This window comes from Phodopus roborovskii, unplaced genomic scaffold (assembly GCF_943737965.1).
Source record: "Phodopus roborovskii unplaced genomic scaffold, PHOROB, whole genome shotgun sequence".
NCBI classification, from domain to species: Eukaryota; Metazoa; Chordata; class Mammalia; order Rodentia; family Cricetidae; genus Phodopus; species Phodopus roborovskii.
In genome coordinates, this window is record NW_026126540.1 from 22423529 (window position 1) to 22447821 (window position 24293).

At 44.3% G+C, this 24293-nt stretch overlaps 2 protein-coding genes across 35 annotated transcripts in view; one reads left to right on the forward strand and one right to left on the reverse strand.

Annotated features, from left to right (window-relative positions):
- Positions 1-11946, reverse strand: part of Syt11 (synaptotagmin 11) — an 84412-nt gene extending 72466 nt beyond the window's left edge. Inside the window, 1 exon segment of the mRNA XM_051198724.1 lies at positions 11647-11946. Within this exon segment, the coding sequence (XP_051054681.1) occupies positions 11647-11680 (34 nt within the window). The 5' untranslated portion in view covers positions 11681-11946.
- Positions 1-24293, forward strand: part of LOC127232582 (GON-4-like protein) — a 117379-nt gene that overhangs the window by 39524 nt on the left and 53562 nt on the right. For 4 of the 34 annotated variants that reach the window (XM_051198689.1, XM_051198720.1, XM_051198719.1 and 1 more), the window contains exons 1-2: positions 13696-13861; positions 15289-15819. The exons of 25 other annotated variants lie outside the window; for them this stretch is intronic. In XM_051198689.1, coding sequence (XP_051054646.1) covers positions 15315-15819 — 505 coding nt within the window. In that variant the 5' untranslated portion in view covers positions 13696-13861; positions 15289-15314. Of the gene's footprint in view, positions 1-13644; positions 13862-14048; positions 14199-15288; positions 15820-24293 lie in introns of those variants that run through there. 5 more of the 34 variants (XM_051198688.1, XM_051198690.1, XM_051198694.1 and 2 more) reach the window with 3 other exon arrangements.

Below are 24293 nucleotides of genomic sequence, written 5' to 3' on the forward strand. Positions count from 1 at the left end.
GAGCCAGAAGAAGAAGAGGAAGAGGAGGCAGAAGGGATGGAAGCCTTGCAGAAAGAGGATGAAGTGAATGATGAAGCAGTTGGAGATGCTGCTGAGAAGCCCCTTCTACCTTAGCCTCACCCAAGACTGTTCCAGAAGTAGAGACCAGCATCACCCCACCAGGTGAGTGTAGCTGACCCCTCGGCGGAGAAGTTTCCCTTAACTGCATTGTCCAGAGGACGGCATGCACAGTGTGCAGCGTACAGAGCAGCCGGAGCCTCCAGGGAGGAGGCTTCCCTCACACGCATTAGGGCAGTGTCTTTGAAAAACAAAAGTCAAAGTCAGAGTCTCATCAACCTTCATTTACAGGATGTTGCTGTGTTTTATTTGTGGTTCTTGCCTCTTGTGTGCTTGAGGCTATGAGCTGTTTGGCTTTTGTCTGACCTTCCCATTCATCTCTTCACTAAGATCTGTTATGCCCCATCCTATCATCCTCCCCTGTGCAATCTTCCTCCTTACCTGGATGTTTCTTTTGATAATGTCCTTGATCAGCTGAACCTTGCCCATGCTGGGATCCACTCCAGCCAGTGGCACCATGACTTCCCCGATGACATCATCCCGAGAGAAGCGATCAAAGCTGAGCACAAGAAAATGTAGCACCAGGTCCTGTAGCTGGCTGTATGGGATGCCATAGAAGGTGAAGGTCTCATCAAATACAGGGTCCAGGGTCTTGCGAAGCACGCGGGTCTTCACTCGATGCCTCTTGTCAGGAAGGATCGTCATCTTGATGTAGGGGTCAGAGCCCTGGGTTTGGTCATCCATCACTGGCAGCCCGTGGGCCTCTTGGATTGTCACCACCAGAGCTTTTTTGGGAAAGTTATAGTCCACCGAGAAGGTAAGGGATCCTAGCATCACATCTTCCTCTGGTGATGATGGGGAGGGGGGTTTGCTCTCACCAGGGGTCAGGCTTGTCATGGGACTCCTCAGCTCTTCCCCGTAGTCTCTTTTGATGGGTAACTGGTCTATACAAGATGCAGAGCTAGGCCCTCTGGGGTCCTTTTCTTGGCTCAGCAGGCCAGACTCTGCCGCATTTACTAACAGGTTCCCTCGTGCACTTTCCCTCCAGGGACCATCTTTGTCTCTCCGAACTTTGATGATTTTCTTCTTGTTGCTGAGGGTCTCTGGGTAGATGCTAATGCCTTTCAGCATGTGAATAAACTTGTATGGCGGGGTCTTGTGCTTCTTCTCTGCCTGCTGGTGGCAGCATGTCCACACAAAGACAGTCACAGAAACACACACCACCAGCACAGAGGCACCGATGAGGCCAGCAGCCACTGGTGACACATCTGAAGGCAGAGACCAGAGTTGTGTCAAAACAGGACTTCTGCTCCTGGCAAGGGAGTGCCCCTTGTGGAGCCCAACTAACCCTCAATCCAGCCTCCACAGAGTGAGCCCATCTGGGCTTTGGAGCTTTTTCTGCTCACTGACCAGTTCCCTTGCCTTCATGCTAAAGCCAGGGAACACGTTTGCTTAGCTGCTGTTGTTTGAGACAGGGTTTCACTGTCTAAGCCTGGCTGTGCTGCAACTTGCCGTGTAGACCAGGCTGGCTTTGATCTCACAGAGATCTGTCTGCCTCAGCCTCCCAAATGCTGGGATTAAAGGCATGGCTCACTTAGCTTCTCTATCTACCTGTGTAGTGCCTCATCTGAGTTCTTAAAAATGTACTATTATTGTACATGTATGGGTGTTTTGTCTGCATATGCGTGTGCAGCATATCAGAGCCTGATGTCCATGGAGGGCAGGTGTCTCAGGGAACTGGAGTTACAGATGGTTGTGAGCCACCATGTGGATACTGGGAATTGAACCCAGGACCTCTGGAAGAGCAGCCAGTGCTTTTAACTACGGATCCGTCTTGACAGTCCCTGCCTGATTCTTCTTTTTTAAAACCTCTTTAGCACTTGCAGATTTGATTGTTCAGTTTGATTTGTGCTTCCCAGAAAGCCATGCCCTGAGTGTTGAAGTCTGCCTTTTGTGTAGGAATCTGTTTACCTCATCCATCACATAGAGCATGAGCTGTGTGTTTGGGCTGTGTTGCTGACTGATTGAGAACCATGTGGAAAAGGGTATAGTACTGAGTTTAATTGATCTTTGGAGGGTGACTGGGAGTGGTCAGAGTGGGTATGAAGCTAGATGTATACTGAGCATCATCACAGAACCTTCATCCAGTAGCTGAGGGAAGCAGAGGCAGAGACTCACAGCTAAGCACTGAGCCAAACTGCTGGAATCCAGTTGTAGAGAGAAAGAGTGATGAGCAAAGGGGTCAAGACCATGCTGGGGAAACCCACAGAAACAGCTGACCTCTGCAAGTGGGAGCTCATGGACTCCAGACTGACCGCTGGGGAGCCTGCATAAGATTGATCCAGGCCCCTAAACATGGGTGTCAGTTGTGGGGGGAGGGGGACTTAAGCAGTCTGTGGGGCTATAGACTGTGGAACCAGTATTTATCCCTAGTGCATGAACTAGCTTTTTGGAGCCCATTCCCCATGGAGGGATACTCTCTCAGCCTAGATACAGGGGTGGAGGGCCTTGGTCCTGTCCCAAATGATGTGATGATCCCCCAATGGAGGCCTCACCTTCTCTGAGGCGTGGGTGGGGGGTGGGGTGGGGAAAATGATGGGGGGGGGATTGCAGGACTGGAGGGAGAGGGAACTGGGATTGGTATGTAAAATAAGAGTGTTTTTTAATTTAAATTTTAAAAATTAATTAATAAAAAGAATAGAGTAATGATGGGTGAGTGCCTCATGCCCACAAACACTTCCGAGTCTGAGGCAAGGAGGCTGTTGCAAGTTGAGCACTAGCCTGACTCTAATGTCATCTAGTGTCATCATGTCAGTCTAGATTACCATGAAAGTATCTTAGAAAATGAAGTGTTGGTGGAACAGCTCAGTAGGTAAGGTGCTTGCCACCAGAGGCCTACGCCCGAATTCATCCCCAGAAACACACGGTGGGAAAAGATGACTCCTCCTGCAAGCCCTCTGCCCTGTATATGTTTAGCATGTGTGTGTCTCACCCAACAGCATGAATAAAATAAATATCAAAAATAGAAAAGAAAGAAGGAAAGAAGAGTTCCAGGTCTCTAGACCATGCACTTCTTAACTCACAAGCGTGAGTTACAGTTTATTTTCTTAGTACTTTTAATAGGAAGAAAATATCAAATGCTTGTTCTTCTTTCTTTTCTTTTCTCTTTTTTCTTTCTTTCTTTCTTTCTTTCTTTTTTTTTTTTCCCCCTGTGGTAGGGTGTCTCTGTGGAGCCCTGACTGTCCCAGAACTTGCTTTGTAGTTCAGGCCTTGAATTCACAGAAATGTGGCTGCCTCTGACTTTTGAGAGCTGGGATTGAAGTAATTTGATACTATACCAAGCTCAAATATAATTTTCTTCTAAAACCTTCTTTGAGTACCTTAATTGATTGGCTAGTTGATTGCAGTGCCTTGTTCAGAGCAGCCAGCAGATGGGGCAGTCTACTGCTGAGTGCATTCTTAGTGTTGACAGCTGTATTTTAAAGAGGTGTTTCTCCACCTGTGTGTTGAGACCCCTTTGGTGTCAAACAACCCTTCACAGGTGTTGCCTAAGCCCATCAGAAAATACATTTCTGATGATTAGTGAGACACTTGTCCTCTATTTTTCTCTAGATGGGACTATTCATATGTAGATATACCCACTATGAGTACCTGGTGTGATGATATTATCATGCCATCACCATCACATATACACTGACACAATACAGGTGTATGTGACACGGTTTGTGCCAAATTGTATTTGTGTGGATCTGTCACATGTATAGAGAGCAGCAACTATTGTGTTGAAAGTAGCTGTGTTGGATGTAAAAGTATACTTCATGAAGCATAATTACTTGGCAAACATAAAATCATGTATTATACAATCATCAAGTACTAAAAAAAAGTATATGGCATAGAAACCTAATCTGGATGTTGATTGGTCTTTTCATATTTATCTTTGGTTTATTGAATTATGCACCTTGTGACAGTAATAGGTATCCAAAACAAACAAACAAAAAACCCAGAATGATAAATCATAGAAAAGTTAATGACCTATATTGACTCAAATATGCAATGTATCATCTTTTGTATTATTAAGGCTATTGTTATATATCATTTTCATTAGAAAACCATCCCATGACCATGGATCATGTTGAGAAGAATGGTAAGAAAAGAAAATGTTGTGAGGATTTTTTACAGTATAGTTTTACCTTAATAAGTACAACAGGAATTGAGAAACTGCAATGTGTTATTTGTTGTGAAGTTCCTTCAGGGAAATCTGTGAAGCGGAATAATCTAAACTGTCATTTTGATAGCAAGCATCTGAGCTTTGCTGCCAAGGAGACTAACTATTTTAGAAGCAAAATTGATGGATTCAAGAAGGCCGGACATGACACTTGTGACTAGTACCACAAACAGAATGCAGCAGCCATTGTCGCTTCATATTTGGTCTCGCTCAGAATTGCCAGAGGACACTATTGCTGAGGATTTAAGATATGTTTTGATTTATGATTGGAGAAAGTTTATTACTCAGTTGAAAGAAATTCCCTTAGCTAATGACACTATCTCCAGACAAATAGATGACATGTCTGCTGACATTATGATTAGGTAACCTAGGAAATGAAATCTGATCCATTTCTAATATTTAGTATCTAGCTTTAGTAATCTACATATGTTACAACTGTTCAGTTACTGGTTTACGTGAGAATGGTAGTGATTTTAATGATGTGTTTCTTTTTTTTTTTTACACCTCTTGAACCAACTACTGTAATTGATATATTTCTTAGTTGGTTCATTTCTGAGAGAACATAAAATGTCTTGGGAAAGGTTTGTGGTGTTTGCACAGATGGTGCTCCAGCTATCCTGTGATATCTATCTGCATTTCAACGTTTGATACTGAAAAAGTCACTGAAAGTCATCAAAAGTTATCATATGATTCAGCAGCCAATATTACCAGTGAAAGAAATGCGAGGTGGGGGTAGTGCATGCTTTTAATCCCAGTTTTCAGGAGGCATAGGCAGGCAGATCTCTGTGAGTTCTAGGACAGTCTGTTCCACAAGGTGAGTTCTGGGACAGTCATGGCTGTTATACAGAGAAATCCTGTCTTGAACCTCTACAACCCCAAAAAAAAATTACAAGAAGTAATGAAAAGTGTTATAAGTTCTGTTAATATCATTGTATTTCCCATATCTTCCTGACATTCTGTTTACACTTGCCAGAAAACCCACTCACAGCCAAAGTTGAAAAAGTTCCTGCCACAGCACAAGAGGAATTCATTAAATGTAGAAACAGTGATGCAGAGAGAACTGAGTTTTATACATTCCAGCTGCAAAATTCTGGATCAAGGATTTGCAGTCATATCGTGTTGTGTCTGAGATTGTTGGGACTCTCTTCCAACTTGTTGGTTATCAAGTATAAATATAGAGGTAGACTGGCCATGGAAGATGATCTTCTTTGGGCTCCTGCAAAGACTCCCCTGAGAATTTTAGAAGGAAGCAATCTCAACATTTCCACTGAAGTTGGCTTTGTATTCATACTGTTGAAAAAAATACCAATGTAGTTTACTGTTGTTATTATAAGACTTGTTATAGAAAATAACACATTTATTTGTAATCAGCAACAAATATTTCACAATAATTATACATTATTTTGTGACTAATCACTATCCATTAATTATGCTGAATTATTTGCATGAATATATATCCTACATGTCATATATTTACATTACCATTCAGAATGAGTACCAGAATTATAGTTATAAAGTAGCATCAAACAATGTTGTGGTTGGGGGTCATCACAACATGAGGAACTGCATTCAGGGTCACAGCATTAGAAAGGTAGATAACTACTAATGTAAGAGCACAGCTGGGCAATGATAGCACACACCATTAATCCCAGCACTCTGCAAGCAAAGGGAGTTGGTTCTCTTAGTTCAAAGGTAGCCTGGTCTAGAGAGGATTGTAAGACAGTCATGGCTATATATAGAGAGAACCTGTCTGAAAAATGAAGTAAAAGCACAATTCACAACCTTTCTCTTCCTCCATATCCACACTCTTATTAACCCAGTCTAGCTTCATGGATGGTATCATTCTCTCATACCCATGTGGTTGTGTAAAAGAACTAACTGTATGTAAGGCAGTGTGTATGTGGTGTGTGTATGGTGGAACACAAATTTAATTCCAGCACGCAGGAGGCAGAAACAGGATCTGTGTGAGTTTGAAGCCAACCTGGTCTAAACAATGAGTTAGGACAGCCAGGGCTCCATAGAAAGAACTGGTCTCAACTCTGCAACCCCACCACCCCAAGAGAGAAAGAACTATATAATATACACATTTCTAAGAATGAACTGTTGGATGTGGTGACACACCGGAATCCTAGCACTAGGGGGGCCAGGTCAGGAGGTCAGGGCTTGGATTAACTACACGGTGAGTTTGAGGTCCTACTGGATTACATGAGACTCTGCCTCAGAAGAAGAGGAAGAAAGCTACAAGTGGATGTGGGGTGAATACCTTTAATCCCAGTACTAGGGAAATAAGGGCAGCAGGATAAACTCAGCATCATCCTCTACTACTCGGCAACTCTGAGGTCAGCCTGGGCTATGTGGGATCCTGTCTCTACAAAAAGAGAGGGTTGGAGAGATGGCTCAGTGGCTAGAAGTGCTTGCTGTAAAGTCCTGAGGACCTGTGTTTGGATCCCAGAACCAAAACCCAAGCTGGGCTTAGTCTCACACCTTCCTGTCATAGCAGAGCCATGGGGAGGAAGGGACAGGACTACTGCTGGGGCTTGCTGCCTGCCAGCCTGCGGAAAAGCCCGAGTTCAGGTTTGGAGAAAATCCTGCTTCAAAGGCATGAGGAGGAGAAGGGTAGAGGGTGCTCAGTACTCAGCCGAGGCTCTATGCACAGGTGCATGGATACACCCCAGCCCCACACCAATTACAAAACAAGTGTAAACATTGAGAAACCAAGAGTGAGCAAGGGGTGCGTGTGTAACTGGTACACTGCTTCTCTAACACGCAGGAAGCCTGGGCTAGAGCTCAGGCCCCATAAAAGCAGGCATGGGGGTATATGCCTGCAGTCCCAGCACCAGGGAAGTGGTGGCAGGAGGATGGAGAGTTCAAGGTCATCCTTAGCCAGGTCTCAAGTCCAAGTCCAATCTGGGCTACCTGAGATCCTATCTGTAAGTAAGTAAGTACATTATAGCCCTAGCTGGTCTTAAACTCACCATCCTCCTGCCCTAGCTTCCTGTGAGTGGGGTTTAACCACCGTGCCTGGTTTCATACTTTTGCCATTTATTATCCTCCCTGAAATGTAACCCTTGTGAGGACAGGCCATCCTGATGGTTGGTGTAAGGAAATGCTTGAACACATAGCAGGCATGTAACCGCATTGTCTGCTAAATTAGCAAATAACTAAAGAGACAGATCAGTGATCTGTCTTCCTTTCCTTTGCTCTCCCTTCCATTAGCTTTGTTTTTCCTGTAACAGCTGGGCCTGTGTTACTTAAGTTCATCGAAGCCACATTGCTTTTAGTTCCTAAGGCCTCTAGTTTTCACCTTATATTTTAGTTGGATAACTGGAGGACAGGAAGAACTAAGGAAATAAATACAATTCTAATATGTTCCAGATTGTTCCTGAATACCCTGATATTCTTTCTCAGGCATCCCATGGTTCACTGTCTCAATTACTTTGGGCCTTGGCCAGCCTCTTGAGAGAAGCATCTGCCTCCCTGCCCCAAAGAAACAAAAGTCATCACCTTATTTGCTTTCTTTCATTGTGCTTATTGCCCTGACACCTCCCTCTCTCTCTCTCTCTGTGTGTGTGTGTGTGTGTTTATGTGCATTAGATATGTTTACTAACAACAGAGCTGTCTTCTGTCTCTGCCTCAGCTTCACAGCTGCTGTGAAGCCAACAGTTTGGGTCCAGTTAATACTCTGTTATGCTGACCTGCTCCAACATGGGCCACAGACACCGGCAAGCCAGCAACTGATTGTGTTCTCTGAAACCACCAGCCAAAATAAACCTTTTATCAAAACCAGAAGAGACACCTGGTCTACTATGTTCACTTCAGTAACCTACACTTTAGAAAAAGAAGATATAAAAGCAATATGATTGCAGGCATCACAGATAAATATAGAACCTTCTGGAGACTTCAAAGTCTACCTACAGGCAATACCTTTACTTGCTAAGTTAGGTGACCACAACCTGGTCAACATTAGGTTAATGCTGGTTGACATTGTAAACACAAAGTCTGCCTCTCAGGAGATGGTGTAATCAGGTGTGCACTGGTCACAACCACATGCTGTGCAGCATTGACAACAATGAGATGTTTTTGTCCCGAGATACACATTTTAACGTGTATTTATTAGACCCTGCAAGACATTACGGTACAGACGTTTTAGTATTTGAAAAAAGAACTCAGTGAATAAGTGAATAGGTTCAGCAATGCCCCTCGTTTATATCCATGTCTCCTCTTCCTAGGACTCCATATTGGGAAAGGCCATGGACAGGACTTAACTTCTGACCTGTGTCCCACCAGATCCAGACTCTACATTATTCATAACTGGGATAACTGAAAAAAATACAAAAGCAGGATGAAGGTGCTTTGGGCCAAGATGTTGAATGTTGAAGTCTTCTGACTTCCTCATGTACTTTTTAAAAACATATGTAAGCCCATGCACACATGAATAAAAAATAAGATAGGAGAATTTGAAATTCACTGATCACAATAGAAAATCAGAGTGTTGAAAACATTGCAAGATAATGTCTCAAAAGAAAAAAACAAACCAGAAAGAAAGGAAGAGAGGAAGATACAATAGAAGGAAGAACGAATTAATAGCCAGTTATGAGGGTTAACACCTTTAATCTCAACACTCAAGAGGCAAAAGCAGATGGCTTCCTTTGAGCTTGAGACCAGTCTGGTCTACTAATCTATTCAAGGACAGCTGGAGGTACATGTTGAGGACTTGTCTCAAAAAGCAAAACTACAACCGTAAGACTGTCAAACAAGTTGAAGGTAAGGACTGACACCTGAAGTAGTCCCTGCACCTTAACCCATGGAGTGAATGATTCAGCCAATAAAGCTGCTGTAAATTATAGTGATCCCAATTGGTTACTTTTTGTATTTCAAGGTTATGGCTAATTCATTGTTTGCCTGGTATGCCCTCTGTCAAGTGGCAGTTTAAAGTACTCTGTTAACAATTGAAAGAGTATTCTTTGAAGGAGGGTATGTACAAGGGTCTAGGAACCTGGAGACACATATAATATAGTCCGAACTCCTTTACCTTTGCTCAGGAGAGAACTAAAAAAAGAAAATTAGATTATTTGATTTCTTTAAGAATGTTATAAATTTAATTTCATTTAATATCTATTTATGCATGAGTGATTTCCTTACATTAATGCATGTGTACAATGTGTGATCCTGGTGCCTGGAAACTCAGAAGGGGATATTGGATTACTTGGAATGCATGTACAATGGTTGTGAACTTGCCTGTTGATGTTGGGAACTAAACTTGAGTTCCCTGAAAGAACAAAAGTACTCTTATCTGCTCAGCTAACTCTTTAGTCCCCTGACCATTTTTGTTTTGTTGTTTGACTTTTTTTGAGACAGAGTTTCGTGTAGCCTGGGATATCCTCAAATTGGCCTTGAATGCTTGTTTTTAAAATAGAAAAAATTACTATATGTGCACATGGTATGTGTGTACATGACAACAGTGTTGTGTGGCAGTAAAAGACAACTTTGTGGAGTCCTTTCTCTCCTTACACCTTTATGTTGGATCTAAAGCTAGATAGGGATTCTCTGTAGCTTTTTAGGTTGTCTGGGAACTCCCTCAGCAGACCAGGCTGACCTCAAACTCACAGAGATCTGCCTGTCTCTGCTTCTTGAGTATTGTGATTAAAGGGGTGCACCAAGACCGCCCAACTAGGTTTATATTTTTAAGTTAAAGATTCCCTCTCTAGCCCAGGCTTACTTTGAACTCATGACAATTCTACCCGTCTCCCAAGTGCTGGGAAAAAGTGCCTTGAGCCAACCATTCCTGGCTGCTTTTTTTCCTAGAGACCAGTCTCCTCTAAAGGAAAGCACAAGGCTTGGCTAGGTTTCATCTACTTGCAAGGGGCTCTGGAATTGTACTTAGAGAAAGGACTCTGCTGGGAAGAGGGTGTGAGAAGAAAAAGAGTGTGAAGAAAATCTTGGGTTTCTCCCGTGATCACAAAGCACATTTCAGTTTGGAGAACTCAAAGGATAGAGACAGAGGGCAAAGCAGAAGAAAAAAAAAATGAGATTCAGCCTTGGGGTCAAATGGGAACATGCATTGAGGGGTGTGAGGAGCCATTGTCTGCATGCTTTCTCTGATCTGATGACTTACTATGTTGAGAGAATACAGAACATTGGGTTCTGTTCTATTCTTTATACCTCTTCCATTGGAGTGAGAAAAGACATTTCTTATTGGTGGCTGTGTCTCTACCCTAAATTCTGGAACCTAGTGCTCACAACCTGACTGTCTAAGAGAAACACTCTCAGAAGGAATAGCAAGGTTCTAGGCTTGCAGCAACTCTCACTTCTCAGGGCAATTTCATTTTACTTATTTATGTGGTCAGGAAGCCCTGCATGAGAAGTTCACTATGGGGGAGTTCCCCAAGAGGAAACGACATGGCCAAGGCTCTCTTGCCTTTTTTCCACTGCACTTTCTGCCCTAGGGAGTGTAAAATTGCTGTTGGAGCTCCCAGATGACTTAATACTTTATGTGATACACAAAGAAGAGGCCTTTCCCAAGCTGGGCCTCTCTCGCCCCTCCCCCGAACCAGGAATGCCTGCAGCAACATGAGTGAGTCCCCCCCTTTAGAACAGCCTGACCAGGGAAACAGGGAACAAAGGCCTCGGAAGGAGCGCCTAGGCACTGCCAGGAGTCTCAGAAATAGACATCACGTCATCTCTCCGCCCGGCAGCGCCAAGCGCCATTTGGTAACACAGGCAAGGACCTAACCATTACGGTGCAGAACGAAGCTTGCAGGGCCAACATTTTATCCCAGCCCTAGCAACCCTCTGACCGGCATAAGGAGTGGCTTCCCTTTTGCTCCCCACCCCCGCACCCTTCTTTCCCTGGAGGCCTCCGCCTCCCTTGGCTGCCAGCCACACAGCCCATAGTCTCCTCGCTGCCATCTTGTGGCCCCATCCCCCTTGCTGCTTCCCTCTCCTGCAGCCCTCAGAAGTAGGAGGGGGAGGAAGGGGCACCGCCCTGCGTGCCCCAAGGGGGAGGGCTCGGCCTACCCCACCTCTGTTCCTCCAGAAGGAGGGGTTCACATCCTCCGCATGCTTGCCATTTCTCACCTCCAGCCCTGCTGACAGTGCACCATGAAGGGTTTACGGTCAAGGATTTAGCATCCCGGGCCAGTCTACCCTCGGTGACAGGCTGGCCTTGCCACCCCTGCAGCCCAAAGCTGAGACCCAGGCGCTATCCACTGTCTGCCTTCTAGTCACTCACCACCTCAGGCTCTATTCTAGCAGAGCTGGCATTTAGAGGCTCCCATCTGGACTTCACTCTCCGCCCATTCCTCAGCTACCTGGCTTTGCGCCGCACTGATGGCCTGGAAATGAGTTTGTCAGACTCTACTTACCAAAGCTGGGGCGTATATTTGTGATCTCGGCCATGTTGTAATCAGAAGCTGTTGATAGCAACACTCTAGCAGAGGTCAGACAACTTTGGGAATCTCGGTCGGTACCGAGGCCGCGGCTGTAGACCTCCAGATCAGGGGAGGGGAAGGTGCCTGGCAGACTGCCCCTGCGACAGTCGGCCCCTGGTTGCTAGCTGCGCTTTCCTCTTAGATGCTCCTGAGATGCTGTGAGCTAAGGATGCAGGTGCAGTCAGACTGGTCCTGATGCGAGATAGGCTCCGCCTCTTTCCGAAGGGCCCTCGGCAGAAGACTCCGCCTCTGCCCGAAACGAAATGTTCCGGAAGCTGTTCGAGAGGAGATTCCTCCCACCGCCGAGTTTTCCCGAGGATGAGGCTCCGCCCACTCACAGGCTGTGGGCGCTGGGGCTAGAATTTCAAAGCCCAGTGAGAAGTGGAGGTGTTTTGCTTCTTCAGTGTCATATTCCTGTGACTGTGGCGCTCGAGTGGGTGAGGCAGGAGAGTCAAGGACAGCCTTGGCTACATTTCCAAACACAGAAGGGCAGGAAGACAATTGCTTTAGCGTCTTCTGCAGCTGTGACTCTAGAGTTGCCTGGGTTTATACACGTGGAAGAGGAACATACTGGGTTCCAGAAGCTGTGAAAAACAAAATTCTATTGTTCCACTACTGATTGCTATTGTTAAGTGCATTCCTGAAACATTAAAGGCAATTATGTAAACTTAAACTTCAGAGACCGGTTAAAGATCAAACCTGGGCAGAAGCAGGTCGACACTGAGTTTCAGGCCAGTCTGGGGCTTATAGCGAGCTGTACCCTGTCTCAAAGAAGCACACCACCACCAAAAGATCTAACATTGGGCGGTGTGATTTCAATCCCAGCACCGGGCAAAAACAAAACCAAAACCAAACCAAAGAAAACCAATAAAACAAACAAAGCAAAATACGAAAACCACAAAAATCCCCCCAAGCTTGGTGCACTTTACTGAGCACTGGGTCAATGCTGAGAAACTGGGATTGGAATACCTGACTCTTATTCATGACTGGGTACTTTTGTGAGCTCATCTACCCAGCAGGCCAGAGTCTGCCAACTGAAAAATGTGATAAAAACATCCAATGGTCCACAGGATTTTTCGTGGAGACCAAATCACCTAGAGACAATGTGAGAACATTTTGCACAGTGAAAGTATTATGTAGATATGAACGATTGCCCTACCTTGAGCTCAAGACTACCTTTGCTTTTTGTATCGAAGAGCATCTTTCTGAATTTTAGGGATTCTCCTCTTCTTCCTTTGTTCCAGGTATTTTGTGGGTAGGGTGATCATATGTCAACTTAAAGTATGGATTCCCACCCCAGGTTTGAGTTGGATGTTTAGCTATACTTAGAGAAAGCTAGGAAGTGCCTTTCCTTCATTTTTTTTTCCTTCCTTCCCCTCCCCCCTCTTCTTTTAAAATTTGGAGACAGGGTTTATCTGTGTATCCCTGGCAGTCCTCCAACTTTCCCTGTAGACCAGGCTGGCCTCGAACTCTGGAGTTGTGCTTGCATGTTCCTCCTGAGTGCTGGGATTAAAGGCGTGGGCCACTACACAGGGCAGGGAAGTGCATTTCGTGTATTTATTTATAGACAAGACAGAGACAGCGGGATTTGTGCTGAGAATAGCTTCGAACGCTTGATCTTTCTGTCCCCACGCCCGAAGTGCTGCCATTACAGGCGTGCCCCACCAAACTGGGTTTATTTAGCTTTGGGATTTGAACTCAAAGAGTTTCCAGCATTCGAGGTAAGCACTTTACCAAATTACAGCTTTTGTTACCTACCTGCTTGCCTGCCTGCCTGCCTGCGTGCCCCTGTGCCTGCCTGCCTAGTTATCAGCACCTGCTTACCAGCCTTGTAGCTGTCAGACACTGTTAACTTTTCCCCTTAACTGACGTCTTAGCCCTGTGGCTTCAGGAAGCCCAAAAGGAAGATGGCGTCTTCCTCTTCGCGCATGCTCCTTGACGTCCAGTGTACGCGCCTCGGGGGCGCGCACGTCAGACAGTGCCGTTGCCGTACTTCCGCTGGTGCAGAAGCGGGGTTTCCGCGGGATCAGGCCGGCGTCCGAGGGTACTTGGTAGTGTTGTGTGGGGCGGGAAGAGGCACGTTAGACGTGGGGCTCCGGGGCGGAGGCTGCCCAGGATGAGGGGCGTCCGCTCCGAGGCTGGGTGCGCGGTGCGTGAAGGGGATTGGGTAGCCGGGCTGTGAGTGGTGGTGCGGACTTGGGCCGGTGTCGAGCGCAGCTAGGACTCCCTCTGAAAGGTTTTCCGGACGCCGACACCCCCACCCCCAAGGGGTGCAGTACGGCTGGATTGGCGTTCATTCACGTCGTTGATGAACCTACTGGTCTCCAAGGAGCCGACTCTCGAGCTACTGTTGTTTGAAGCCCTTGGAGCGATCCCCGCACAGTTCTGACAGCACAGCGCCTGGCTGCTGCCCTCTCCCCGCGCTCTTTCTCCTCCCCCCTCCCTGAACCTCATGAAGTCATCTGTGAACTAAAGGAATCGCCTAGGTGATTCCCGCTCCTCCTCTTGGTCATTTACCAGCCTCCCTGGCAGGATCAACTTATCTTCTCTGGGCTGTTAATGGTGAGGGCCTCCCTTACTGCCCCTGAGAACGTGAATTGTGGAGGCTTAAGGTTGGCTTTATAGATCTACTTCTGATCTGAGTCGGAGCGAACACTATTTTTAAGCCTGCCAGGAGTAAGTTTCCTCTAGTACTGTCGAGTGGTCTTCAGACTTGAAGGTTGGCAGTGACTTATTCTGTTCTTGGACCTCCTTCTTATCACAGATTAGATAGCAAGTTAGAAGCCACCGTCCAGGACCGATGTAAACGCTCCTTGCTGGGTCCCAGTGCGGCACAGCGGTGTGCAAGTCCTTCATTCGGTCACCTGTCAGGGAATGGTCAGTGAGTGTCTACGATACCCACATAGTGTTGGACCCTGGAGACACCTGTTAAGGGTTCCTTTTTCTCAACTGAGTACATATCCTTGCCTTTGAGGATGAAGAACAAGATGTTACAAAAGTGACAACGTGACATTGTAAGATTTACTTTTTACTTTTTGGATGACATGTCTTGTCTGTGGGCATTTGACTGAGTGCAAGTGGTCAGGTCCAGGCTGGCGTAGAACTTACTTTGTAGACCAGGTTGGCTTTGAAGTCACAGAGATACAACGGCATGTCTTCCTAGGCTGGAAAGAGAGGCCTGTACCATCCCAGCAAGCCTGAGGTACAGTAGTTTCAGAGATTAAGGTAACTCTTAGTGGAGGTAGCATATTGAATTTGAATTGAGCTAGTTTCTCATCCTCTCCTAAAATCCTAGGCATTTGGTGTCAAATACTATGTTCATGAGTGAGCTTGAGGATCATGAGATGAAAACTCATCAAATGGTATTACTGTTATTCCCTCCCACCCCACCTCAGGGTTTCTCTGTAGCTCTGAAGCCTGTCCTCAAGTCACAGATCTGCCTGCCTCCTCCTTGTGAGTGCTGGCATTAATGGAGTGCACCACCACCACCACCACCGGCCCCACCATCGGCACCAGCACCCAGCTATTCCTGTTACTACTACTGAGGTGATAAGCACTTGTCTTGTACCCTTTCAGGATGGACCAGAAGTGGGACTTGTACGATGTTGCCCTGTAAAAAGAGAAGAGCTGCAGTGACGGAGTCTGCGCACCAGCAGGATGACCAGGAGGGAGATGACTTAGACTTAGAGCCAGCTGTGAAGCCGGAATCCGTGCAGCTGAAAGACTTGGGGTCAGAGCCGCTGTCCTGGGGTCAGCATCGTGAGAGTACAGTGTGTCCTGAGGTGGACTCCTCTCATGATATCGCAGATCAGCTCAGCTTGGAGGGTCCGTCTCTACGTCCTCAGGTGCTCACCCAGCATGGAAACTTACCGGTTTTGGAGGCTGTCGATGTAGCCATCTCTCAGGAAAGTGACCTTCCTTCCTCCGAGTCTTCTCATTCCCTGGCTATACAAGTCGATAAAGAGAGACACCAGGCCGCGGCCTCAAGGAAAGGGAAGGAAATTGTCTTCCCGCCTTTGCTGGTTACCAGAGAAGACCTAGGGGATCATCCTGTTGTAGAGGAACCTCCTTCAGGAGAGCTGGATGAAGAAGCCAAGGCAGAAGGAGGTAAGGGGGAAAGGTCTCGGTTGCTCTTTCCTCTCCTGTGTAGGTTGAGCATCTCTGAATTGAAGCTCTGCACTCTAAAATGCTGTACACTTAACTTTTGGAGTAATACCATGATGCTCTAAGTGAACAATCCCACACCTGACCTGAGGTGAGGGGCTGTGTCTGAATGCAGGCCTTCAAACCTTGCATGAGATTGTCTTCAGATGACAAAAGGGCTATCTATGAGAAGCAAATGAGTTGCCTGTCTCTTACTATATGTGAATTTGAAGCTATGTTATAGAGCAATACACTTTATCAAAAGCCAAGGGATGGGGTATCTGGTCAGTAGTTGGGGTCTCCTGGTTTACATATTCAAACACTGGGATTTGACTCTTGTTTGGGCGCGTGTGCGCGCACACGCGTGTGTGTTTGTGAGATCATTATAATTTCAACTATTACAAATAGTGTCTACCATTTTTGTTTGTTGTCTCGTTTACATTTCATTCATATTTATTTTGACATATGCTAACCAGTTATAAGATCTGATCTCTTTTAATTAGTATCAGGAGGCAAAGAGAACAATTGAAAATAGAAGTTAGGGTTTTGACTGCAGGTGAGGCTCAGCAACAGAATGCTTTTGTATCTGCCAAGCCTGTGCTCAGTCTCCAACAGTCTGTTTATTTGTATTGATGAGGATGTAGCTTAGGGCCTCTTGTATTCCGGGAATACCCTAATCCTAACCCTAATTCTAACCTTAACCCTAACCCTAAAACCTCAGCTCTGCCTTGTTTATCCCTCTGAGCTCTTCAGCAACTAGATTTGTTGGTCTTGGTTTACTTCAAAAATAATTACTTTGTAAAAAAAAAATTTATTTTCTGTTGATGAGTTTTTTGTTCACATGTATGTTTTTGTGCACCCATTCATGTTCATGCCTGGTGGCTAAGAGAGCTCAGAAGAAGGCATCAGATAGCCTGGAGCTTGATTTACTGATGGTTGTGAACTGCCATGTGGGTGCTAGGAACGGAACTTAGGTCCTTTGGAAGAACAGAAGTGTTCTCGTCTTTTATTTTTTTTAAAAAAAGATTCATTTAAGTATCATATATACAGTGTTCTGCCTGCATGTATCCCTGCAGGCCAGAAGAGGTCTCCAGACTTCATTACAGCAAAGCATAAAACATAGTGTGATGGATCTGTAACTCTCAGCATTTAGGAGATAGAGGCAGGGGGAACCAAGATTTCTAGTACTTGGCTATGAATGTGTGGTTTTGAAGCCAGCCTGAAGAGGAACCCCTGCTGCATAAAACCAGTCCAAAATTGTAGGCTAATTTGGAGCAGTTCCAGATGTTTCTGGTGACACAAGTCCCAGTGGAGAAAGCTCTGCTGTCAAGCTGGATATGTGTCCTTTGAAGGGCAATTTTATATGGATTTAAAGGTTCTGGCATGTATTTCAAAAGATTGTAAGCTGGGCATTTGTGGTGTTTGCCTGTAATCCAGGCACTCAGGAGACTGACATAGGAGGACTGCTGTAAGTTAGAGGTCAGTCAGGAGTACATTGCAAGACTCAAGACAAGGGAAGGTGTGGGTGAGGTGACCCATGCCTGGATGCTCTCCACATGGGGGTGGAGTTCTTTGGTTATATAGTGACTTTGAGGTTAGTCTGGGTTACATGATACCTGGCTTTGGAGAAAAAAATGCAGAGCTTGGCATGCATGGTGTGGCAGTCCTTTATTCCTAGCACTCAGGCGGCAGAATTAAGATCCCTGTGAGTCTGAGGCCAGCCTGGTGTACATAGTACCTTCCAGGACAGTCAAGGAGTATGTTAGAGGGACCCTGTGTCCAAAAGAATCAACAGGAAAAAGAAAGCAGGACAAATGAGTAGCACATACCTGAAATTTCAGTACTTACAAGATTTACTGTTTTCATCCTGAACTGGCCTTGAATTTACTGTGTATTCCAGACTGGACATAACCTGAGAGCACTTCTCTCCTTCCACTATGTAGTTCTGGGGATCAAACATGGTTACAATCAACTTTGACCTGCTGAGCCATTTTGCCTTCCCTGATGGATTAGAGAGCAGTTACTACTGTCCTTGTTAAGCAAAGTCTGTTGCATGTTGCCACTGGAGGTGACTTTGGACTCCATAAACAAAGGGAGGTAGGGACAAGAGTGTTTAGGATTGAGTGTTTATTTAAAAATAAAGGATATTTTTATTTTTGTTGGGGTCCTCCTCCAGTAGGATCATGTTTGTTTCAGGTCGAACTAAAGGTATCCATGTAATAATTCAGAAAATTACAAAAGGTATGTTTTTGTTTTCTCCTTTGAGCTAAGGACTGAGAATATTGTTAGTTAAAACAGCCAGCCCTTGGTAGGTGGTGAAGCACGCCATTAATCCCAGCACTTGGGAGGCAGAGGCAAGTGAATCTCTGTGAGTTCCTGGGCAGCCTGGTCTACAGAGTGAGTTCCAGGTCAGCCAGAGATACACAGAGAAATCCGGTCTCAAATAATCAAAAGAAACCACTACCACCAGCACCAGCAATAACAACAACAAAAAACCCCTAAACCTGCTAGCCACCCTCCTTAGCTTTTGAGTCCTGGAATTAATAGGTGTACATCACTGTGTCTACTTAATTTCTTTTTCTGGTTGTTGGTTGTTTTTTAAATGTATGAGTGTGTGTTGCCTGCTTGTGTGTAAAAGCATCACATTCACATACTGCTGCTTGAGACCTTAGAGGGTGGGATCTGGATCCCCTGCAATGGGAGTTAAGGACACTTACGAGCTTTCATATGGATGCTGGGAGCCTAAGTTGATCTTTAGGGTAGGCTGCATGAGTCCTCAACTTCCAGAGCCGTCTAGTTGGCCATAGGGTGACAATCAGTGACAAATGATTTGCTTTTTTTTTTGAGACTGTGTCTTTTTTTTTTTTTTTTTTTTTTTTTTTTTTGGTTTGTTTGTTTGTTTTTTGAGCCTTGGCTGTCCGGGAAGTTACTTTACAGACCATGCTGGCCTTGAACTCGCAGAGATCCAAGTGTCTTATGAGCTCAGGCTGGCCTTGAACTTTGTGTATACCCTAGGCTGGCTTTGAATTTGTGTTGCTCCTGCCTTTACTTCCCTGTTGCTGGAATGTACCATTCCCAGTTCATCTGGTCCAGGACCTCATGCTTGTTACTCAAGATCTCTACCCACGTAGCTACATCCCCACTGATACTTGGTTCCCTTTTGAAATAAAAGTGTTTAATTGGAAACACATCAAAAAACATTTCAGAAATGTAGAAAGTAGCCACATGTGGTGGCATATACCTGTAATGTTGCCTGTGGGAAGCTGAGGCAGGACACTATGTCTCTTGGCCAGCTTCAGCAATGTAGGGAGACCTTGTCTCAAAATAAAAGCAAGGGCTGAGAGCCAGTTCAGCCATTAAAAGCTGTAACTCCCAACCCATACATCAAAATAAAACCAAACCACTCTCCCCAGGGAAAACCGAAACAAATGAATACAGAGTGATGTGATGAGCATTTCTCCAGCTCCTGCTCTGCCTCCTGCCCCCCAGTCTTTCCCTCTGATCCCCTGTAGTCACTGCTTGGGTGTATCTCAGAGATTTGTGTATATGCAAGGGCTAATGTATTCTTTCCATTGATTTCTTTTTATGTTTATCTATTTTCACTTTCAGAATGTCTTCTTTGGGCTGGTCTGAGGGTAGTGAATTGTCTCAGTTGATGTGCACAGTCTGTTACAGGATGAACTCCTGTTCTACACTTTCTGTCTTCTCAGTGCTGCACTTGACTAGTCTTAAAACAAAAGACACACACACATACAAAAAGAAATTAGTTTTAAAGACAGTGTCTCACCATATAGCTTTGCTGCCTGGAACTCGCTCTGTAGACCAGCCTGACCTCAAACCCAGAGGTCCCACTGCCTCTGCCTGCCCAGGGTTGGGCTAATGGTAGGCCAAACTCTACTGTTTGTTTATTTGTGTGCTTGTGTATGTTAGTGCATACGAGGGTTTGGAAATCAAAGGACAGCTCCCAGGAGTAGTTTTTTTCTCTCCTCTTTCCCCCTCTTTCCCTCTCTTTCCCTCGGTTTCCCTCTTGTGAGACAGTCTCACTTTGTAGTCCGCACTGGCCTGCAACTCCCAGAGATCTTCCTTCTTCTGTGTTCCCAGTGCTGACATGTGCCACGTATCATATTAGTCTTGTTTCTATGACAACTCGACTTCGTTTTTTCTTTCTTCTGAGACTCCATGTGTAGATCACCGTCCTTCAGTTTACAGTGATCCTGTTAATTTGGCTTCCCAAGCAATGAGATCGCAGGCGTGCAACAGAATGCCCGTTTTGACTAGTTGATTTTCATGTTTCTTCTTGATAGTATGTGTTCAGTGATTCATGGTACATGAATGTATTTGTTCTGTAAAATTAATTATAGAGTCAGGAATGTCTGCTTTTATTTATTTTTATCTATCTATCTATCTATCTATCTATCTATCTATCTATCTATCTATCTATTTTGAGACCTAGCCTTGCTATGGAAACCAAGGCTTAAACTCAATATCCTTCTGCTTCAACCTCCCCAGTGCTAGGGTCATAGTTGTGTGCAATATGCCTTAGACATTTTTTCATTTTTACAAATTTTTAAATTTTTATGTCTTATTGTTGGTGTTTCTGTTGCTGTGAAGAGACACTATGGCCACGTTAGCTCTTATAAATGAAAGTATTAATTCGGGGCTTGGCTTATTGTTTCAGTGGGTTAGTTCCTTATCACCTTGCTGGGGCGTATGGCAAGTATGGTGCAGTAGCTGGGACATTTACATTTCTGATCCACAGACAAAAGAACCACTGGGCCTGGTGTGGGCTTTTGTGGAACCTCAAAGTTCACCTCCAGTACCAATGTGCCTCCATAGGCTGTGCCTCCTAGTCATTTGAATCCTTCTCAAACAGTTCACCAACTGAGGAGTAAGCATGCAAATATATTAGCCTCTGAGGGTCATTCTCAATCAAACCATTACTGATGTATGGGTGTTTTGTCTATCTGTATACAGGTGCATGCCTTATGCCTGTAGAGGGCAGAAGAGGGCATTAGATCACCTGGAATTGCAGTTACAGGTAGATGTGAGCTGCAATATGGGTGCTGGGAATTGTAAGAACAGCCAGTGCTCTTAACCTCTGATCCAGCTCCTACTTTGGACATTTTTATATCTTTTCTGGTGTTAATGTAGTGTTAATGATCAAGTCTAAATGACTGTCTCTATAAAGATCTGATTGTCAGTGTTGTGAATTGAACCTAGAGCAGCCACTAGGCTGCTCTCTACTACTGAACTAAATCCCTGAAAAGGTTTTATTTTTCTTAGGAAAGCACAGAGTTCAAAGCATATTTGAATTCAAAATGTTATTGCAGTTATCTAATTCGTTCTGTAATTTATAGGTGAATAATTTGGATCTGAGTTTTCATTTTGTTGTGTTGGGAGCCTATCTTGAAGAGAAGGGAAAACCTATGTGTATAGTATGCTTAATGAAGGTGTCTAACATAAAGATCTTAGGAAAAGATGCTAATTCTGTGGTAGCATGTGATTAAGAATGAGCAGAGTGTGGAACAGTGTTTGCGATTCTTCTAGGAAAACTTCAGATGCATTCTGGAGGGGAGTTACCTTTTCTGTCATCAGTTAGCCCATCTTCAAAACCAGGATCCCAGCCTAGGAAACCATTCCAGCTAGATGGTTCTGCCTTTCCTTAAGAAAAGCTACTCAGAACTCTAATTCACCACACTGAGGAAGAGAAGGAGGATGGTGGACTCTTTATTCCAGTGGGTAGGCTTTTTTTTTCTTTTTAATTAAAAAAGAACAAAAACAATTGTAGCAGCATCAAAGAGAGTATTGAAGCACATAATATGTATATAGTGACTTGCACACATCAGCTAGCGAGGGTTTTCTGTTAGGGTAATGGCAGCATCTGGAACTCTATACTTCGTGATCAACCTTGTCTTCTCTTCCAGTTACTAGTTGTACATCTTGGTAGTAATAAACCCTGACTTCTACTAGCATGTGTCTATTCAGCCTCTTTGTCTTTATAAAACGATGTAGGGTTTCTTGTGGATAGCCAAGATGTCCTCAGATTTAAGTTTCTCTTGTACTATGGCTTATTTTTTTTTTAATTCATTTATTTATTTCAACCAGGGTCCCTCTGTTATGTAGTTCTGGCTGTCCTGGACCTCACCATGTAGACCAGGCTGGCCTCAAGTTCTAGAAATCCTCATGCCTCTGCCTTGTGAGTATTGGAATTAAACACACAGCTGGAATTTAATTTTTTTTTTTTTTTTTATAAAGAGAGATTTGTTTGTTTGTTTATAATAAGGGTAACACTATGTAGTCCTAGAAGGGGGACATTGAATACCTTGGAGCTGGAATTAGGGTCGTTGTGGACTGCCAGATGTCTGTGCTAGGACTGAACTTGTGTCCTTTGGATGAACAAGTGCTCTTAACATTTGAGTCATCTCAGCTGGGTCTTGGTGGCACATGCCTTTAGTCCCAGCACTTGGGAGGCAGGTGGATCTCTGAGTTCAGTCCAACCTCCTTGACTACAGAGCCAGTTCCAGGACAGGCTCCAAAGCAATACAGAGAAACCCTGTCTGGAAAAACAAACAAAAACAATATAAAAGCATTTGAGCCATCTCTCTAGCCCTTAGTTTATTTTAATTTTTAAATTAAGGAATATAAGATTTTTAAATTTTTTAAATTAATTATTTACTTATTTTTGTATGCATGACATACATGTGAAGTCAGAAGACAATGCTTCAGAAGTGACCTTCCTCTATCTGTAGGTCTGGGAGGGTTGAACTCAAATTGTCAGACTTGGCTGCAAGTGCCATTATCTGCTGAGTCACCTTAATGGACAATGGAACTTTTTTTTTTTTTTTTTTAAGTGAAGGTGAGTTTATATATTTTTCTTTTATTTATTAAGTTTTTTTTATGTCCTCTCTCTAGAAATCTTTACCTACTTTAAGATCACAAAATATTTTCTCTTGTCTCCTAGAAATTTTACAATTTGAATTTTTACCATGTGTGTTTGTTTTGCGGGAAGAATTAAGATTGTTGTTTTCAGATGGGTGGGATGGGGCAAGCCTTTAATCCCAATACTCATAGGCAAATTTCTGTGAATTCAATGCCATCTGGTCTTTTTAGAAAATAAATTGTTTTAGGGGCAGGATGATGAATATGGGTTTTGTCCTAGTACCACTTATTAAAGATAAAGAATTTTTTTTTTTAAAGAATTGTTTTTAAGGTACCTGAACCTTTACTTTTTTCATAAAGTTTGTGTGATTTGTTGTAGCAGTATGATTATTAGACTGAGTGTGTGTGTGTGTATATATATATATATATATATATACATACATACATACATACATATAAAACATTTTTTGGGGGAGAGGATTACTATGTAGTTCAAACTGGACTTAAACTTGTGACAGTTATGCCTCATGAAAGGTGGAATTATAAACAAGTGTGCTATCATGCTTGGCTGTTGTGATGATCAGAACCTAGACTCCTTTGGATTTCTCTAGTTTCTACTTGCTATCTTTTGTTTCAGTTCAGTCCTGGACCCAACATTTCACTTTCTTATTTATGGTCCTTAGTCCTTTTTACTTAGATCTTCTCCTTGTCTTTAGTTACTTTCTACTTTTTTCCTCTCTGTCTCTCTCTCTCCCTCTCCCCCCCCCCCCCCCCCTCTCTCTCTCTCTCTCTCTCTCTCTCTCTCTCTCTCTCTCTCTCTCTCGGCACTGTTTCTTTATGTAGCATTGGCTGTCCGGTAGATCAGGCTCTAACTCAGATACACCTGCCTCTGATTCCCCAGTGCTGGGACTAAAGGTGTGCGCCACAACTGCCTAGCTCCATTGTGGTTTTAAATGACGTTTATTAGTGTTAGTATGTGTGTATTTGTGTGTGTGTGTGTGTGTGTGTGTGTGTTTGTGGTCCATACCATGAACATGGTAGTCAGAGACACGCCTGCAGGAGTTGGTTCTCTGCTTCCACCATGTGAGTGTTAGGGATGAAACTCAGGTGTTTGGCTTTGGCAGAAAATACCTTTACTAGCTGAGCCATTTGAACTACTCCAATTAATACCTTTTAGTCTTTATTGTTTAATCTGTTTAGTGTGCTTGTGTTCAGGCATACACATGTGTCTGTGCTCCATGGCGGTGATGTAGAGGTCAGGTCATTAGGCTATCGAGACCCACTTGAGGTGGGGGGTTCAGGTCCCAAAGAGAATGTGTGGAGACTGGGGTGGGAGGGTGGGGTGTGGCAACAACAGACATGATCTGAAGGTGAATCAGGATGACGGCCAGTAGCATTTTTTGGGGAAAAAAAATAGCTGCACATAAACTTAAGTGGGAGAAAAAGGGCATGTAATCTGAGGTGTAGCTGGAGATCAGGGATTGAGGCATCTAGCTTTGACCTTGATGAGTTAATAGGCACCAATCATATTTAACTGGAAGGGCCACAAGCACAAGGTC